Here is a 21,217-nt window from a genome sequence, read left to right on the forward strand (position 1 = left end):
CTATGTAAAGAACATTGGAATGTGAATTCAAGTGCACTAAATTTCATGTCAGGTTAGTGCACTTGAATAAACACAATCGGGTTTGTGGGCGAGTATGTGTGTTAATTTTCCCCCTATTTGTGCTCTATTGAAGTCTATGGGTGAATATGTTAACATGTTCGCAATATTCGGTCTTTGTGCACATCAGGGTTTCACTCGCGAATTGTGCGCTTGAACAATAAATTGTGCTCCACTTGTAATCTAGCCCAAAATAAGTAAATGAAAATCACAAAAAACACTAATCCCCAAAAAACGTTCAGAAAATACATTATAGCTGTTTGTACATTTAGGTTACACATAACTGATACATGCAGAAAGACAGGCAATCTGCCAGGAACGAACAACAGCTCCGTGGCATGTTCTTCAGTAACAACCTGAGAGTAGCTTCTTTTAGTTCAGTTGTGCTTCTCTCAGAGGAGAACATTCATGAGGTAGATCAGTCTGATCCCGCCTAACACGGTCAGCAGGGCCGCCACTAGAAATTTTGGGGCCCCTGACTCAACCATTGATCAGGGCCCCCCCCCCCCTCACCTTTGACATTTGCAATTTTTGACCAAGTGACTAAAACGTATCTACACTTTATTTTTAATTGTCTATTTAAACTTGAAAATTTTGTAAAGGTAGTAACATACACACACACACATACACAGACACACTCATACACTGAAACACACAAACACACTCACACATAAGGATTCACATATAGACACTCTAGCAGACACGCAAAGAAACACACTCAGACACAGACACCCAAACAGACACTTAGCACTTGTTTAAATTGACCTGACAAGTAATGAGGTAAACTACAGTTTTGTAAAAAAAAAAAGGAGATTTAGAAAACAAAATATGGAGTTCTGATTATCTTTTTGTAAAGGAAGATGACAACTAAATTATGACAACAGCATGCAGTGGTTGAAAGGAAGGGCCCTGAACTGCCTAAACAATAATTTAAAGGTTAAATGGTGGATTGGTTACTTCTGGAAAGGTCTTGTTAGTCTCAAAGTCTGTAGAAAGATGTGAATAATTAGTAGTAAGGTCAAAATGTCCTAAAAAGCAACAGACAATGGACACACACACACAAACTCAAACTTGCACATACACCCAAGGAAACACCAACAGAGACAGCCTCAGAAAACACACAAAGACATACACACAGAGACACCCACAGAAAACACACAAAGACATACACACACAGAGAGACAACCACATAAAAAACACAGAAAGACATACATACACACACTCTCACTGAGACATCCACAGAAAACACACAAAGACATACACACACCCTCACAGAGACACCCACATAAAACACACACCCTTACAGAGACATCCACAGAAAACACAGACACACATACATACATACATACACACACACACACCCTCACAAAGACATCCACAGAAAACACAGACATACACACCCACCCTCACAGAGGCATCCAGAGAAAATACACAAAGACAAACATACACACCCACCCTCACAGAGAGACCCACAGATAAAAAATACATACACACTCATAGAGACACAAACCAAAGCACAAAGACATAAACACAGACACCCACAGAAACACTCACAGGAGGAAACATTTATGCACCTTGCATCCCCTAAATCAACAGTGTGTGACATGCATGCTAAAAAAATTTTTTAGAAATTAAGAGATCACTTTTTAAAGAATCATATTTGTAAATGTGCAAACAAGAATAATTCTGTGAATTCAAAATTGTACATTAACGAGCTGGGTAGATGGCTAGATGAAGAAAAGTACCTTTAAAAGGTTGACATATGTTTGTTTGTTTGTTTGTTTTTTCTCCATTTTCCCCAACCAAGAGCACCACTTCAAATATAGTGTACACATTTTCCCAGCTGTCAGCTGTACTTATGGATTTTGAAATTGCTGTACTCTATATGGTCTTGGTGGGACCATAAGCTGTGGTACTCATACCATTAGATCTGGTTAAATGCAGGATTTAGGCTTGTTGGTATGTATTTCAAAATTAAGTCAGCTGTAGTGTAAACTGAACAGTTTTTCAAACACTGAGCAATCTTAGTCTGAGAGTATAAAATTTTATGCAGATGTAAAAATCTTAGATAAAATGCCTCCTTGCATCTGGAAAGTCCTTGCATAAAGGGGCAGTAAACTGGAATGTAATATATTATATATATATATATATATATATATATATATATATATATATAAATAAATAAAATGCATATTTGCCAAAAGGGCATCTACCATTTGTGTATTGAGGAGGAAACATTTCTGTGTGTTTTTAAATATAGAATTTCTACAGCATTGTCAAAATAATCATAAATACACTGCTGCTAAAAAAAATGTGTTTTTATGGACCCCTAGCCCCACCAAACAACTACTACCACACTGAAGTTACAATCCACAATTGCACAAAGAAAAAAAACATTTGCTAAGTAAGTCCTACCTCCTCTGCAAATTAAAGTGATCTGCTGTCTGACTCAGGCACACACTGTACAAAGTGCCAAGTCTGTCTCACACTGCGCATAGTGGTTTAGTGCACACTAAGAAATCCTCTCAAATGCTAATACTTTACTCCTTACAATAACATTTCCCATGCTCAATTAGCACTCTGCTGTAGTACCCACTGGTGGCTGCCCAAATTTAAAAAAAAAATTTTTTTTTTTTTTTAGTTCTTGCCTCATGGGGCCCCCCTGACTCATTGAGCCCCAGACAGGAGTCACCCCTGTCACCCCCTGATGGCGGCCCTGACGGTCAGTAGAACCTTGAAATACCAGGCAAATCTTTGGACAAGGGAAAAGGCAACCCAAGATGTTTGTTTACGTCTCCTTTGGGCCAAGTCAGTGAAGTGCAGTTAAATGGCCATAGAACAAGCCAATGAGCTTTTGTTCATTCCTGGAATATTGCTTCTCTTTCTGATTTTGTATTATGGTATTGGAGCAAGTTTCTCTCAGGGTGATGGGGAAACCAGGCGTTGACTCCTTGCCCAATGTGCCTGGAGGGATATGACTGACGAGGCCAACGGATGCTGAAATGATTGTTTGGGGTAACCAATTGGGATAAAAGAAGCTACTCCCAGGTGGCAACTGGGCCATAGGACAAGCCACTGAGCTGCTGTTGGCTCCTGGCAGACTGCTTCTCTTTCTGTTTGTTTTTACCTAGGACTGACACCGGTGGGTACACGGATCAACTAAATATTGCATACTACATAATTGTGTAAGCGGTTTTGTTATTATATTCAACAGGATAGGGTTAACTATTAAAATGATTAAGAATTGACTTTGTCTGTTTACGGATTTAAAGACAAACTTACAAACTGGTATTGTTTGAATACTGTTGTATACAGAAAACTTGACCCTTAATATCTCCACATATAGAGGCCTACTTATCAAGCCATCAACAGTGCTGCATTTGCCGGCACCAATACGCTCGCCTGACATCGCGGCCGTGGACCTGAATACGTTCTCCATAGTTAACAAAAAAGCTGTCAAAAAGCTGTGCAGCAAGTACGGGGCGATGAGCAGCGGACTGTTGTTAACTGACAGTCATCGATCTCGCTGCTCTTCGGCTTTTTCCCAGCTTTATTTGTATACTGTAGAAAAAGAAAAAGACAGAGAGCGCAACCCACTCTAAGAGTAATACAGCTTTAATAGTCCAATATAAAACGTTGAAGTGAATACACGTACAATGTTTAAAATATAAAAAAGCACAATCACCACTCCTCCGTTTCAGTCACCGGCATCTGTTGTGTCAAGATAGTAGCAAACTTCCACGCTCCTTCATCCGGCTTCCGGAAAGCCTCAGGACGTTGTGTAAGAAAGAAAAAGTCCACTGCAGTATGTCCGGTGTCGTCGGGCTTATGGTGTGCAAGAATCTGGCAGCCTCTTTTAGTATACTGTCACTAAATACCGCCACTATACTAAACTGTATAACCCCTATCCCGCCGCCCACTACAACTCTAATAAATGTATTAACCCCCTATCCCACCACTCCCGGACCCCACCGCAACTCTTATAAACTTATTAACCCCTATTCCGCCTCTCCTGGAGCCACCGCCACCGACATTATGTTATTACCCCCTAATCTGCTGCCCCCTACACCGCCGCCACCTACATTATACTTATTAACCCCTAATCTGCCACCCCTATACCGCCGACACCTACATTATGTTATTAACCCCTAATCTGCTGCCCCCTACACCGCCGCCACCTACATTATGTTATTAACCCCTATCCAACCATCCCACCGCAACTAAATAAAGTTATTAACCCTTAAACCACCAGCCCCCACATCGCCATAAACTAAATTAACCTATTAACCCCTAAACCTAACAACCCGCTAACTTTATATTAAATATTAACTCATCCCTATCTTATAATAAATTTAAACTTACCTTTAAAATTACATTAAACTATATTAAACTAATAATTAACCTACCCTAACTTTTATAATAAAATTACATTAAACTATATTAAATTAATAATTAATCTCCCCTAACTTTTATTATAAAATTACATTAAAGGGACACTGAACCCAAAATTTTTCTTTTTTTGATTAAGATAGAGCATGACATTTTAAGCAACTTTCTAATTTACTCCTATTATCAAATATTCTTTATTCTCTTGGTATCTTTATTTGAAATGCAAGAATGTAAGTTTAGATGCCGGCCGATTTTTGGTGAACAACCTGGGTTGTCCTTGCTGATTGGTGGATAAATTCATCCACCAATAAAAAAGTGATGTCCAGAGTCCTGAACCAAGAAAAAAAGCTTAGATCCCTTCTTTTTCAAATAAGATAGCAAGAGAATGAAGAAAAATTGATAATAGGAGTAAATTAGAAAGTTGCATGCTCTATCTGAATCACAAAAGAAACACACAAAAAATAAACACTAAGTTACACAAAATAAAAAATAAATTATCAAAGATTTAAACTAATTACACCTAATCTAAGGGCCCTATGAAAATAAAAAATCCCCCCAAAATAAAAAATCCCCTAGCCTACAATAAACTACAAATAGCACTTTTACCTGTAAATAAAAAAATACAAACAACCCCCCAACAGTAAAACCCACCACCCACACAACCAACCCCCCAAATAAAATACTAACTAAAAAAACCTAAGCTCCCCATTGCCCTGAAAAGGGCATTTGGATGGGCATTGCCCTTAAAAGGGCATTTAGCTCTATTGCACACAAACCCTAATCTAAAAATAAAACCCACCCAATAAACCCTTAAAAAATCCTAACACTAACCCCTGAAGATCAACTTTTAGTTTTGAAGATCTGACATCCATCCTCCAAGAAGCTGGGAGAAGTCCTCAGCAAAGCCGGGAGAAGTCTTCATCCAAGTGGCCGAAGTCTTCATCCAAGCCCGCAGAAGTCTTCACCCAGGCATCTTCTATCTTCATCCATCCGGCGAGGAGCGGGTCTATCTTCAAGAAATCCGGCACGGAGCATCCTCTTCTTCTGACGACTCCCGATGAATTAAGGTTTCTTAAAGTGACGTTATCCAAGATGGCGTCCCTTAGACTCCGATTTGCTGATTTTCTATCAGTCAATCGAAATTAAGGTTGAAAAAATCCTTTTGGCTGATGCAATCAGCCAATAGGATTGAAGTTCAATCCTATTGGCTGATCCAAATAGCCAATAGGATTGAGCTTGCATTCTATTGGAAAATTGGATCAGCCAATAGGATGAAAGCTCAATCCTATTGACTGATTGCAACAGCCAATAGGATTTTTTCAACCTTAATTCCGATTGGCTGATAGAATTCTATCTGCCAATTGGAATCTAAGGGACCCATATTGGATGACATCATTTAAAGGAACATTCATTGTTCATGAAGACGTCGATGGAAGAGGATGCTCCGCGTCGGATGTCTGAAAGATGGAGCCGCACCGCGCCGGATGGATGAAGATAGAAGATGCCGTCTGGGTGAAGACTTCTGCAGGCTTGGATGAAGACTTCGGCCGCTTGGATGGAGGATGGATGTCGGATCTTCAAAACTGTAAGTCGATCTTCAGGGGTTAGTGTTTTTTAAGGGTTTATTGGGTGGGTTTCATTTTTAGATTAGGGTTTGGGTGCAATAGAGCTAAATGCCCTTTTAAAGGCAATGCCCATACAAATGCCCTTTTCAGGGCAATGGGGAGCTTAGGTTTTTTTAGTTAGGCTTTTATTTGGGGGGTTGGTTGTGTGGGTGGTGGGTTTTACTACTGGGGGGTTGTTTGTATTTGTATTTACAGGTAAAATAAATAATTTCTTTGGGGCAATGCCCCGCAAAAGGCCCTTTTAAGGGCTATTTGTAGTTTATTGTAGGCTAGGGTTTTTTTTTTGGGGGGGGGGGCTTTTTTATTTTCATATGGCCCTTAGATTAGGTGTAATTAGTTTAAATCTTTGATAATTTCTTTTTATTTTTTGTAACTTAGTGTTTATTTTTTGTGTAACTTAGTTTATTATTTTTTGTAACTTAGTAATTTTATATAGTAGATTTAAATTATTTGAGTAGGGTTAGGTTTCTAAATATATAATATAGTTAATTTAATTTGTAGTTTGATGTAATTTTATTATAAACGTTAGGGTAGATTAATTATTAATTTAATATAGTTTAATGCAATTTTATTATAAAAGTTAGGGTAGATTAATTATTAATTTAATATAGTTTAATGTAATTTTGTTATAAAAGTTAGGGTAGGTTAATTATTAATTTAATATAGTTAATAAGTTTAAATTGATTATAAGATAGGGATGAGTTAATATTTAATATAAAAAGTTAGCGGGTTGTTAGGTTTAGGGGTTAATAACTTTATTTAGTTGTGGTGGGCTCCGGGTGTGGTGGGATGTGGTGGGATGTAGGTGGTGGCGGTGTCTGGAGCGGCAGATTAGGGGTTAATAAGTATAATGTAGGTGTCGGGCGGTAGATTAGGGGTTAATAAGTATAATGTTGGTGGCGGCGGTTGCAGTGCAGCAAATTAGGGGTTAATAAGTATAATGTAGGTGGTGGAGCGGCAGATTAGGGGTTAATAAGTATAATGTAAATGGCGGCTGTGTAAGGGCGGCAGATTAGGGGTTAATAAGTATAATGTAGGTGGCGGCGGTGTAGGGGGTGGCAGATTAGGGGTGTTTAGACTCTGGGCTTATGTTAGGGTGCTAGGTGTAAACTTAACTTTTATTCTCCCATAGGAATCAATGGGATATCGGGCAGCAGCGAACATAAGGTTCGCTGCTTTCAGACTCCCATTGATTCCTATGGCATCCGCCACCTTTAGGGCGGCGGATTGAAAACCAGGTACGCTGGGCCGGAATACTGGCGAGCGTACCTGGTAGAAATTTGATAACTTGCAAAAGTAGTCAGATAGTGCCGAATTTGCATTCGGAACATCTGTAGTGACGTAAGCATCGATCTGTGTCGGACTGAGACCGGCGGATCGTATGTTACGTCACAAAATTCTACTTTTGCTGGTCTGTAGGCGTTGATAACTAAGGGGAATCAGGCTCGCCACAATTACGCTGTGGAATTCCAGCGTATTTGGGGTTGACGGCTTGATAAATAGGGTTGTTTTTCTATAACACACAAATTCCCACGCCTGGAGACCTGGGACACAGAGACACCAAGGGATAATTTATTTGTAATTAATAAATAAAACATCTAGAGAGCATAGGAGGGAAGCGTTTAAGCCATAGAACTAAGTCTATAGAATTTACTGTCCCCTTCATCCTGCTGTTCTGACTAAAATATGCCCCTGATCTGTTCAGCATCATTGTTCAGTTTTAATTTAAGCTGCACTTAATTGTGAGCAGTTATTTCTCCTTTAGTGCCTTTTCAAGTCCATAGATTTTGTAAAAAAATCACTTTTATTTAAATTAAAGAGGTGACTAATTCGAGTCAATTAGAAATGTTTTCATAAGTATAAACCTGGGGCAAATAGGTCAGAAATGGGCAGATCTGTTTGTCAGATTATATAACACAATAATTGTAAAGGTCAGATGTCCCCTCAAAACCATATTAACTAAAATGCAAACGGTTTTACTTTTTATACAAAGCATCAGACTTACGGACTACTAACAGCTTGACAGGAGTATTTCCTCTGTCCTGCACATTAACAGCTTTACAGTAATAAATTCCCTCATCAGAGAAGGTGACATTCCTCAGCATCAGGTTCAGCTGCCCTCTGTACAGATCTCCGATCATCTCTGTGCGTCCCCTGTACACGGGATCTTCTAACTCACTTCTATGTTGTCTGTCTTGGAAGACATGAGCAATGGGGCCTCCCTTGTTCAAAGCATTCTCCTTCACCCATGTGACATATGAGCCTTTTGGCCCAGTGATGAACTGGAACGTACATGGGAGCACAGCTGTGCCATAGAGGTAAGTGGTCACTTCCACCACTAAAGCTGCATCTGAAAGACATAAAACACACAATGTATATATAGAGTCCTGGGCTAAAACTAACCTCATAAATTATTTCATACTTGCAGATTGTATGTTTTACCTGGTCTCTCTTCTCTAGGTTCTACTGGCTTAAAATACTTTAAATGCTCTCTATGTTAATGGGCCAAAGAAGTTAAACCAATGTTTTATGAGTCACTGAAGCCTATCCATGGAACCTTTGGTTTGATCTGAGGTCTGATGTGCTATATAAAATGACTATAGTCGTCTAGTGTGGGCTTTGTTGTGTGTTGCTAACTAACATAACTGGTATGCGGAGATGCTCTCATGGCAGGTGGTCTTATGTTTGGACATGTAGCTGGCATGTAGGGGATAATGGATATATGCATGTGATAAATGTTCCCTTTCTGTTTAATTTATTTTCCACCTTTTACGCTTTCATCTCTTTCTCTTTTACCAATAAAAAGTATGTGAGTCCAATTAATAATCATCCAAGGGTTTTAAAGGAACTAGAATCAGTACAGAAGAGGCTACTAAAATGGAACATGGTCTAAAAATAAAACTTACAAAGAAAGGCTCAATGACCTAAATATGCATAGCTTAGAGGAGAGAGAGAGAAAGGTGAGAGGTAATATGATAGAAACGCTCAAGTATAATAAGGGACTTCTTAAAGCTAAAAGTATTTGTCACATATAGAGCAACACCATATCAAGGGGTCATAATCTCAAGTTGAATGGTAGCAGGTTCAGGGGTAATTTACAGAAGCACTTCTTAATAGAAAGGGTGGTTGGTTCATGAAGCTTCCATTAGAAGTAGTGGAGACAAACATTGTTGGAGACTATAAGAATGCATAGGATAAGCATAGAACTATCCTACAAATGAATTAAGATGATACTTTATATGAAATATGAGTAGATTTAATAGGCCAATGCTATTAATCTGTCATAAAAAAACTACCCTATAAGGCTAAATGTATATGGACACCTGGCCATCACCCCTATATAAGCTTGTTGGACATCTAATTCCAAAGCCATGGGCATTAATATAGAGTTGCCCTCCATTTGTGACTATTATAGCTGCCACTCTTCTGGGAAGGCTTTCCACAATATTTTGGAGTGTGTCTGTTGGAATATTTATCAGCCAAAAAGGATATTTTTAGGTCAGGCACTGATGTTGGACTAAGAGGTCTACCTTGCTATTGCCATTCCAATTCATCCTTAAAGGGACCCTGAACCCAACATTTTTATTTCATGATTCAGAAAGAGCAGGCAATTTTAAGCAACTTTTTAATGTACTCCTATTATCATTTTTTCTTTGTTCTCTTGCTATCTTTATTTGAAAAAGAAGGCATCTAAGCTAAGGAGCCAGCCAATTTTTGGTTTAGTACACTGGACAGCACTTTTTATTGGTGGGTGAATTTATCCACAAATCAGCAAGAACAACCTAGGTTGTTAGCCAAAAATGGGCCGGCATCTCAACTTAAATTCTTGCTTTTCAAATAAAAATATCAATAGAATGAATAAAATTTGATAATAGGAGTAAATTAGAAAGTTGCTTAAAATTGCTGCTCTATCTGAATCCCAAAATATTTTTTTTTTGGTTCAGTGTCCCTTTAAGGTGTTCATTAGGTTTGAGGTCAGAGTTCTGTGCAGGCCCCTCAAGTTCCTCCACACCAAACCCATCAAACCATAGACCTCGCTTTGTGCACAGGGGCAGTGTCATGCTGGTACAGTAAAGGGCCTTCCCCAAACTGTTGTTTCAAAGTTTGAAGCACCAAATTATCTAAAATATCTTGTAGGATTGAAAAGACCCTTCACTGGAACTAAGAGGCCTAGCCCAAAAAACAGCCTTAAACTCTTTAAATTAGAAACATAAAAAAGCCTTTCTAGAAAACTAAAACACCCCAGTGTGTTTACCATTTCAACCATGTGAATTATTTATGAACCAAAAGCATAAATGCACATTTCTACTGGTTAGTTTACTAAACCAATGGGATGCAAGTCATTTGAACTGGCATATTTTAATTTTTAAGTTAACCAACTGGAACTATTTCTACTCCTAATAGATGATTTCAATTACATCACCAAATTGGAATAAAAAAAAAGTCTGGATTGATTCTATATTAGCGGGAAAATGCTATTGTAAGGATTATGTTGGAGATTAAAAGGAACAGATGTGATGGAGTGGCTGGATTTACCCATCACACCATTTATATGAAGGATGGATGACTCGCTGCTCTATAAGGAATATTTCCTACATAAAGTTACTCCAGATACCTCCCCTTCACTATTTGGGAAGCATATAAAGTGGTAATCTGGGGTGAATGTATTAAACAAAAGGCCTTCCTAAAAAAAAAAAAAAAACTAACTTCTCAATTAAACCACCTGAAGATGAGGCACAACAACTCCCCTACAGAAGAAAAAATCTCTGCGTTGGTACTCTCGATAAGAAGAGAATTAGGGGCCGAATATCAAGCTCCGAATGGATCTTGATGTCCCTGTTTCTGCGCGAGCCTTTAGGCTCGCCAGAAACAGCAGTTATGAAGCAGCGGTTTAAAGACCGCTGCTCCATAACTTGTCAGGCTGCTCTGAGGTGGTGGATAGAAATCAACACGATCGACACTCCCTGCTAGTGGCCGATTGGCCACAAATCTGCATGGGGCATTATTGCACAAGCAGTTCACCAGAACTGCTTGTGCAATGATAAATGCCAACAGCGTATGCTGTCAGCATTTATCGATGTGCAGCGGACATGATCCGCTATATGGAATCATGTCTGCTTGCACATTAATAAATAGGTCCCCTGAACTCTATTTTGAACACAGAAGCCAAATGAAAAGCACTTTTTCTTCAAAAATCCTACTTTTACAAGGGCAATCAAGCTAGGCCTCTGCTGGCGAAATCACTAAAAGCAAAATCCAACATCTCCCACATGGATAAACTTAAATCAAATAATAATAATTATATCTATGATAGTAGCGAACCATTTTAGCAACTATTTTTCCCAACTTTATCATTTAAAATGGGAGACCTCTCCAGAACATATATAATGATTCAGTATATAAAAGAAGCGCACTTTGTTAAACTACAAGCTTACACAGCTAAAGATGTAGATGACCCAATCACTTTAACCTAAATTTAACTCCATCTCAGATCAGAAAAGTCCTGGCCACTAATGCAATTATAAGTCATTTAAAGAGATAGCAATGCCTTATATTAACTCTATTTGAAACTTTAGATGAAAACCAGGCTTTTTCTGCAGAAATTTTAGAAGCCCACATCTTAGTTAATCTGAAGTCCAACAAATCCCTCCTAGACCAGGGTAGTTATATACCTATCTCCCTCTTGCTTAACGAGATTATACATACAGACCAAGTCATTTTTGTACTGGGCTGAGTAGTGAGAGAGAGAACACCATTAGAGTGCTGACACTTATGTTTTATTCTAAATCAATGACATTAAAAACATAAATAATTCTTACCTGATAATTTCATTTTCTTCTGAAGGGAAGAGTCCACAGCTGCATTCATTACTTTTGGGAATTCAGGACCTGGCCACCAGGAGGAGGCACAGACACCCCAGTCAAAGACTTAAATACCTCCCCCACTTCCCTCATCCCCCAGTTATTCTGCCAAGGGAACAAGGAAAAGTAGGAGAACTATCAGGGTGAAAAAGGTGCCAGAAGAACAAAATACTACAGCCGGCTCATAGAGATAAAAACACAGGCAGGAGCTGTGGACTCTTCCCTTCAGAAGAAAATAAAATTATCAGGTAAGCATTATTTATGTTTTTCTTCTTAAAAAGGGAAAGAGTCCACATCTGCATTCATTACTTTTGGGAAAACAATTCCCAAGCTTAGAGGAAACTGAATGCAAACAACGGGTGGGTACAAAAGGCGGCCCTTTCGAAAGGCACCACAGCCTGAATTACTCAACACCCAAACATTACAAGCATACATGACACAGGGAAAAACCCAAGCCCAGGTAACTACACATCAGTTACACCACCGGCAAAGCCGAACTAGAGACCACTCCGACCTAGAGTCCGTCAGGCCCAAAAAACCTCCAAGGCGTCCGCCCCATGGGTCATGACACCCAAGAAGGTACAAACTCCCTAGAACACAAGGACCAAAAAAGAAAGGATCCATACATCCAGGAAACATGTCCCAAAAAGGACTCGAGGAACCCCTCATGTCCCTAATCCCAAACCATACCCTAAGGTACTCCATGAAAATCATGAGTCCTCCGATGCCCCACAACATATCTAGATCTGGAGGCTAGATAGGCAGAGACAGCAGAAAACAGGATAACTATCCCAGAAGATAGAAAAGAGCTCTACAAGAGAAACTCAGATTGCCTTAACAGGAGTTCTCAAAGACCAGCCTCCAAAGGAAAGGCTGACCCTATTGCTAACTCAAACCTCCTAAAGGTGCTTCAAAGCTTGTTAGCATCCTGGACAAAAGCAATTAGCTGTAACTGGTTACACCATCACTGAGCAAAGAGCTGTAGATGATTCCAACTGCAAACCTCCAAGGGCTACAGCCTTCTGAAGAGTGGCTCCAAGGAGCACCTCGTCCCAGCACCAGACACCAGAAGAAAGGAGGAGGACATCCAAAATCCTCCCTCAAAGGAAAGGACCAACTGTAGAAACGGTCAACACTACATAGAGTAACCGATCCCCAATCTTCCCTTCAGAATAACGGTCCCAGCCCGAAGGCTAGTCAAAAGACCGCAAACAAGAGTCCCAGACTACTGGGGAAAAAAAAAAGATCAATGAGGAACAAAGTCCCCTGTTAGACCACTGCTACAAATGACATGCTACTGTGAGACAGGATAAACATTGTACTCGGGTACGAGACCCCCTACACACAGTCGTGGGCAAAAAAGGGCACACTTCCCAAGAGAGGAAGTTACCCAAAAACCTCAGCATCCATATATCGGATACACATAGTAGAAGCTCCCATGGGAGCAAACCCTCAGCCTCCCGCTGCAGGAATGGAGGAACCAGACACTACATCACAGCTCCCCTTACAGGATCCTGAAACGCAAGAAGGAAAAAAAAACCTGCAAGGTAAGACCAAGGACCCCCAGGACTACACAAATACTAAAGTAACTCTGAACCCGGAGAACCCAAACCCTACTCTGGAAGAGAAGGGAATGAAAACAACAGGATAAACACCCTACTCTAGAGGCAAGACCCCCTGGTCACATTGCCAACCCAGTTAAAACACACTTGGAGTCTACAGGAACATTTGAAATGCACCAGAAGACCATTAGTGACCCGTCAGAAAGACCTAAAGCCTAAGCCACGGTCAAATAGGCATCTCTCTCAGAGCCCCAGCCCCTATGAAAGGGGCCCGCGGAACCACAAACATTAAGTGTGAAACCAAACTGTTCACACCCATCCATGGAGAAACATGGATCCTTGATAATGGTCGATCAAAATATCCAATTTCCAGAAGAAACCTAAGCTGCCTCCTCCAAAGAGGAGCGCACCTCTAAAGTCTGTATACTTGGCGATCTAGAAATAGCCTCAAACCCAAGAATCACAAAGGACTCCTGAACAGCCTGAGAATCAGCACCCAGTGCAAATGGATTGCAAGAAATGTTGTAGGCACGCAGCAACACGTGCTACACACACAGTCAGGGTAACATCAATATCTGAGCAAATGATGACCCAGGGTCCTGCTCGCCATCTCAGAGAATTAACGTAAGGCACTGAACACAAATATCCAAACGGAGCATCAAGGAATGAAGGACAATTGCCTGACCTTAGAAGGGGGGCCATCCATACCCATTCTTGATGCTTCTTTTGACAAGCCCCAAGGCTAGTGTAACAGTGAGGACACAATACACCCGAACGTCGAAGACAGTAGTCCAACCAAGGGTATTAAAATGGAATAGACAACAGTCAGAGATCCTGAAGTAACTCATTTTTCAAGGAAAACTACCTTGAGCAGGCAAACGCTGGAGCCGTAGCCCCCACAGAAGGCAGGGAACCCCTGCACACAACCTCTCAGAGTAATACAACTCGGAACAGAAGACAACAAACATGCCCGCACATCCAGACCAGATGATCCACCCAAAAGCGGGAAAGGATGATACTCCGCCAACGCAATAGGCTAAAGAGTCAGCGTCCAGAAGAAAACACAAACGTTAATCACACAGCACACCAGACCATAAAGGTCACACACATCTCCCAACTCCCAAAGAATGGAAATAAAGGTTCTGAGTCCCCGGGGACCTGAAGAACCCTGATGCCATCTGCAAGAAAGCAGATCCATAGCCCAGACAAGTAGCCCAAACCAACCAACCTTTAGTTTGGCACGCACAACCCTCCATTGGGAGGAGTTGCATATAAACCACAGGCCTCTAACTTTGGTAGGATCCAAGCCCGGAGTCCATAGAATAGGCCAAGAGACATTCTCAGCACCACGAAGGTGACATTAACCATGATAACAGCTGAAAAAGCACCAGACCAGTACCAGCCTGGTATAAGGAAACTCTGGAACTGTTCAAGGTCCAAGAAAAAGTCGTCCCGAATGATCGATAAATGAACTAGAAAACAAAATTCTAATATTCAACAAGTGCACAACTCCCGAGGGAGTTCCCACGCGACCACTAGTCAAAAGTATTGGTTCCAGAGAAGAACATTCATAAAACAAAAATGTAACAGACCTGAATTTAAGGAAAACAAATTAAACACATCCATCCAGATCACAAAAAAAATGAACGCAGCACCCATCGGGTGAACGCCCAAGGTGAATGAGAATGACAACCGGACCAGCCAATTAGAAGTCCCATTCGCCCAAGATCAGAACTGGAACCGAAAAACAAAACATAAAATGAAGACAATAAGGAGATTGGCTTCATCCCCAAACATCATATCCATTTTGCCATCCAGCTTCTAAGGCCTCGGATCCCTCGGCCCACTAGAACTGGGATCCTCTAGCATTGCCAAAACATGTCTTAAAAAGAACCCAAAGGCGATCCAGCCTATAACAGAAGGCAAAATCAACCCACGTTGGATCTACTGAAGACCCTGGCACCGAGATTGGGGCCCCTGAAGCTTCAGGGGCCAACGTTTCCCAGAAGGCCAAACTGAATCAGGAGATATCACGCTCGATGGGTCTAGGTTAACGGAACATGGGCAGTATCGCAGAAATATTCATTCACTTGGGAGATATAAATGATTCAGCGCCATAGAAATGGCCATGCGGAACCGTGTCGTAACCTCCGGCAGAAACAAGCCACTCTCCGGAGAAGGAGTAAATGGCCATAGGGACACCTGCGTTCGTAGCCGGGAAAGGGTGTTGGACACATGCCTCACGGGTCATGGAAACCTCGGAGGCAGGTGGCTCAACGCACTCTAAGCTCCCAGATTCAGGAGAAGAGAGTACCCAGAACATGACCCCGTCATGAGGTGCACCGTGCCAATCAAATGGGTGAGCAATCTTGAGAGATCACATCATTTAAAGAAGTCCATTATGTTCCGTAAAGGCTGTGAGTCTAAGTATAGCTACACATTGCAGATAGAACCATATAACATTTTAAGAAAAAATTACTGGCACTAGTCAAAGTGATAATAGGAATTATTGGAACACTGTCAATTGCAGAGTCCGGTGCTACCCCCCAATATAAATTAATGGAATCTAGACTTTAGGGAAGAACCGAAGTGGGGGTTTAAAACTAGCACTCATTCCTAGGTGGTATGTAGTTAAAAGTAAATACTTTATTAAGTGATCAAGTTAAAAATGGAGAGTACTGTCTCCTAAATATACCAAAAATGAACAGACCATTAATGATAGTGAATGTTATGTATAGTCACCCCCCTGTTTCCTGGCCGATATCAGCATACCTTGGCTTCAGATGACAGGGATGACTAACATATACATTAAAAATGCAATTTGCTAAGCACTGTTGAGCACAAACGCATTTCGGCTGTCTTCACAGCCTTTTTCAATGTGAAAATGACAAACTGAGGCCTGGGTGCTGCCTCTAAATATACACAAAAGGCAAAGAATGACTGGGGGGATGAGGGAAGTGTGGGAGGTATTTAAGCTTTTGGCTCTGGTGTCGTTGCCTCCTTCTGGTGGCCAGGTTCTGAAATCCCAAAAGTAATGAATGCAGCTGTGGACTCTTGCCTTTTAAGAAGAAAACCGTTTTCATCACAACTGACCTGGAGAAAGCATTCAATCTCACCTGTTGGCAGTTTTTAAAGGCTACATTAGAAGGCTTTGGGTTTGGCCCCACAATGATCTCCTGTATATTTAGTCTTCATTCATATCCCACCCCTCCAACATTCAGAATGCAATCGTCAAGGTTGCCCCATATCAGTTATACTATTTATTTTAAACATGGAGGCTTTGGACTTACATAGTCTCACATAACTTTAACATTGTGATGTATGCAGATGACATTTTGTTTTCCGTCTCCTCCCCATTCTAATCTATCCCGACTGTTCTGACCTAGTTAGATACATTTGGAGCAATTTTCAATTTTTTTAGTGAATAAGCAAAAATCTGAAATTGTAATTGTTATATTGTTACCAGATTCCATCTATTTGTTACGGATACAGACAGAGACAGTCAAATATCTCATATTTCCCCTGATCCTGATTCTTGGGTACTTTTTGATAAAAACTATCCCTCCCTCCTTCATAATACTCTTCGAGAACTGCAATTATGGTCTGGAAAGCCCATCTCATAATGGAGTCAGGTCCAATAAAAATGAATGAATACTCTTCCCAGAATATTGTACATCCTACAAGCCCTGCCAATCTATTTACCTAATTAGTTTATAGGCAACTATAGGGATATATCAACTCATTTATTTGGGGGAAAAGTAAACCTAGGATCAGTAGAGATAACATTTATAGATCCACTGCATGTGGGTGTCTGGGTCTCCCAAGGATCAGGGACTAATGTGATGCTATGACCCTTCAAAGAGTTCTAGATTGTTATAGCACAGGTGAGTTTAAGGCCTGGGTCTTTAAAGATTCCCTCAAAGTCCCCAATATAGGTGCATTACACTAGGTATCCAGAGATCTCAGACCCTCAGAGTGTCTAAATCTCACTCAATCATATCATTAGTAATATATATTCACTCTGAACTCTCCCCTATTATATTCCCAATCCCTCTGAATGCTGAAATAGTAGGCAGCTTTGATAGTGAGTGGCTATACACTTCTAACTAAATGGGACTTGATGGTCCCTCTATTTAAATTTATTGATAAGGGAAACATTTTGGAGAGAAAAAAAAATAACCAAAGTAGCAGGAAGTAGATTCTGCATAGAAAGGATTTATTGGACAGGGTAAAGATAAACAAAAAACAGATAGGTTGGTGTTTGTTACCCAATATAGCAGGCAAAATAACCACATTAGGGGGATTATTAGGAGATATTGGTATTTAGTTAGGGAATGTAACCCTTTGATAACTCAGTTTAGGTATATGCCCATGACAGACTGTAGGATGGCATCCTCTTTGAAAGTTTCCCTTATTAGAACTGATGTCAGTGCATCTAGGAAAGACAAGGTAGATTATATTGCATCTAGGAATAATGGTTGCTCTCCATGTTTGTGGTGCTTCAGCTGTTGTAATATGATCAAATATTCTACTTTCTTATATCACCATACAGGTAAAAAGTTTGATATACATGGGTACTATACATGTAACACATATTTTGTTGTTTATCTTATCAAGTGTCCACGTGGGCTTGTAAATGTAGGGGAGACCACTAGAAAAGCTTGTGAACATATAAATGAGCAAAAATCCAATATGAGGAGAAAGAATCTAGATGCTCCAGTTTCTAATAAATGTATTCAAGCTGGACACCAGATATCAAATTTCCCAATCAATGTTACCACTCTGGTCTTATTAGGAAACTGTAGTGGCTGCTCTTCTCAAAAACATGCACAGGATGATCTAAGACAACGAGAAACACAAAGGAGACTTCTTTTTATTTCTCTTTGGACACCAGATATCTCAGTTGATGTTCCAGGTTATTGAATAGGTTCAGAGACCAAGGAGGGGAGGGGATAGAGAATCCCTCTTAGACGTGAGGCCTTTTGGATTTTTAAATTAGGTACCCTTCAACCTAAGGGCCTCAACTGAGATTTGGACTGGTCCATTTTTTTTGTAATAAACAGGATTCAGCTGTAAAACATAAATTTATGTAAGAACTTACCTGATAAATTAATTTCTTTCATATAGGCTACCAGGAGGGGGCAAAGTTTCCCAAACCTCAAAATGCCTATAAATACACTTCCCACCACACCCACAACTCAGTTTAATGATTAGCCAAGTAGTGAGGTGATAACAAAAGGAGTAAAAAAGAATACAAAAAGAGGAACCGGAAAAATAATTGTGCTTTTATACAGAAAAAACATAACCACCATAAAAAGGGTGGGCCTCATGGACTCTTGCCAATATGAAAGAAATTAATTTATCAGGTAAGTTCTTACATACATTTCTGTGTCTCCTTATCTGATTTTTTCATCTCGATAAGTTGTTTTGTGGACATCTTTTTTTCCTAAGGTTGTGAATTGAACAACATTAGTAGAGAAAAACGTATTTATTGTGTGGATTTAATTTATCAGTGGAAATAGCTGTTGTTATTTTATCCCTCCCTCTCTAGTGACTCGTCTGTGGTCTTCCACATCTTGGGTATTTCTATCCCATACGTCACTAGCTCATGGACTCTTACCAATTACATGAAAGAAAACATAATTTATGTAAGAACTTACCTGACAAATTAATTTCTTTCATATTGGCAAGAGTCCATGAGGCCCACCCATTTTAGGGTGGTTATGTTTTTTTTTTTTATAAAAGCACAATTATTTTTCCGGCTCCTCTTTTTGTATGCTTTTTTACTCCTTTTGTTATCACCTCACTACTTGGCTAATCATTAAACTGAGTTGTGGGTGTGGTGGGAGGTGCATTTATAGGCATTTTGAGGTTTGGGAAACTTTGCCCCCTCCTGGTAGGAATGTATATCCCATACGTCACTAGCTCATGGACTCTTACCAATTACATGAAAGAAAACATAAAAGATAGTCAAATGAAACAACACTTTCCAAGAAATTAGAAGTAGAAAAGAGGGCGCCACATAGCGTGATACTGTTGACTCAAAGCAATGAGGGTGAATAATAGTAAAGGCTTACCAAAAGGTTAAGCACCGTATTGTAACCGGTGCTAGCAGGCAGACTAACACTCTCAGTGGTTAGCACACTGGGTGGCCTCAGGTGTACTGCATACAGGTGGTACTCTGCGTGGCTTGATTGGGAGTGATAGAACGTCTGTGCAGCTTGTGTGTTAAAGACTGCGGTAGGTAAAAAGATAAAACACCTTTCCAGGAAGGATCAAATGATAGCCACAGACAACTTCCGTAAAATAAAAATTGAAATCTTTAATCCATAAGAATTGCTACGCGTTTCTAGACCAATATCTGGTCTTTTCCTCAGGCATAAAAAAAAGGCATTAAAGATTTCAATTTTTATTTTACGGAAGTTGTCTGTGGCTATCATTTGATCCTTCCTGGAAAGGTGTTTTATCTTTTTACCTACCGCAGTCTTTAACACACAAGCTGCACAGACGTTCTATCACTCCCAATCAAGCCACGCAGAGTACCACCTGTATGCAGTACACCTGAGGCCACCCAGTGTGCTAACCACTGAGAGTGTTAGTCTGCCTGCTAGCACCGGTTACAATACGGTGCTTAACCTTTTGGTAAGCCTTTACTATTATTCACCCTCATTGCTTTGAATCAACAGTATCACGCTATGTGGCGCCCTCTTTTCTACTTCTAATTTCTTGGAAAGTGTTGTTTCATTTGACTATCTTTTATGTTTTCTTTCATGTAATTGGTAAGAGTCCATGAGCTAGTGACGTACAGTGAAAACAGTGAATATCAGGAAGTTTAAAAAATCTTTCTAGGAAATATAACAGAAAGAACGTATTTTTGTCCCTTCAAAAAAAACTGCAGACAAACTTATCCAAACCATCATGAAGAAACTGAAAAATCCTAGTAATTCTAAAAGAATGCCAAAAGAATTTATGAGAACAACACAAAAAAATATAGGTTTTCCAAACCTGATGCTACCTGTTCCTTGAAACAGACTTATACGCCTGCAACATAGTGATAAAAACTGAGTCAGAGAAACCTCTATGACTAAACACTAATCAATTTCCATACCTTAAAATTAGTAATTTGAGATCCCGATGGAAAAAGGCCCCTGAAACAAGAAAGCTAGCCAAAGAAAAAGCGGCCAAGGATGGCAACTGGACATCCGGACAAGATCCGCATACCAAACCTTTAAGGCCATGCTGATGCTATAAGAAACACATGAGACTGTTCTAATATGATCTTGAAGATCACCCTTGGAAGAAAAAAAATAGAGGTAGAAATATGTAGCCAGATTGCAAAACCAAGACACTGCTAATACATCCACCAATTCTGTCTGAGGATCCCTGGACCTGAAAAGGTACCTGGGAAATTAAGAAAACACATCTGTGTAGAGATACCACTCTCCCGGATGTAAAGACCGACGGCTGAGATAACCCATCTCCCAAATGTCTAAACCTGAGATATAAATCGTAGAAATTAGACAGGAGATGAATTCCACCTAAGAATGTATTCAAGATACTTATTAATTGCTAAGGAACTGTGAGTGACATATTCCACCGTTGTGATATTGTCTGTCTGAAAGCAAAAATGATGATAAGTTCTCTCCTACAAGAGGCCAAACCTGAAAGAGCTCTGAAAATAGAAGTTTCCAAACCCCTTATGCTGTCAGAGACCCTGAGACAG

At 40.1% G+C, this 21,217-nt stretch overlaps 1 protein-coding gene across 2 annotated transcripts in view; it reads right to left on the bottom strand.

The window, feature by feature from the left end:
* LOC128652801 (butyrophilin-like protein 2) overlaps positions 1-21,217 on the bottom strand; it is a 304,879-nt gene that overhangs the window by 105,448 nt on the left and 178,214 nt on the right. For both annotated transcript variants that reach the window (XM_053705742.1, XM_053705743.1), the window contains one exon: positions 8,077-8,421. In XM_053705742.1, the coding sequence (XP_053561717.1) occupies positions 8,077-8,421 (345 nt within the window). The remainder of the gene's footprint in view (positions 1-8,076; positions 8,422-21,217) is intronic.

This window comes from Bombina bombina, chromosome 3 (assembly GCF_027579735.1).
Source record: "Bombina bombina isolate aBomBom1 chromosome 3, aBomBom1.pri, whole genome shotgun sequence".
In the NCBI taxonomy this organism is placed as follows: domain Eukaryota; kingdom Metazoa; phylum Chordata; class Amphibia; order Anura; family Bombinatoridae; genus Bombina; species Bombina bombina.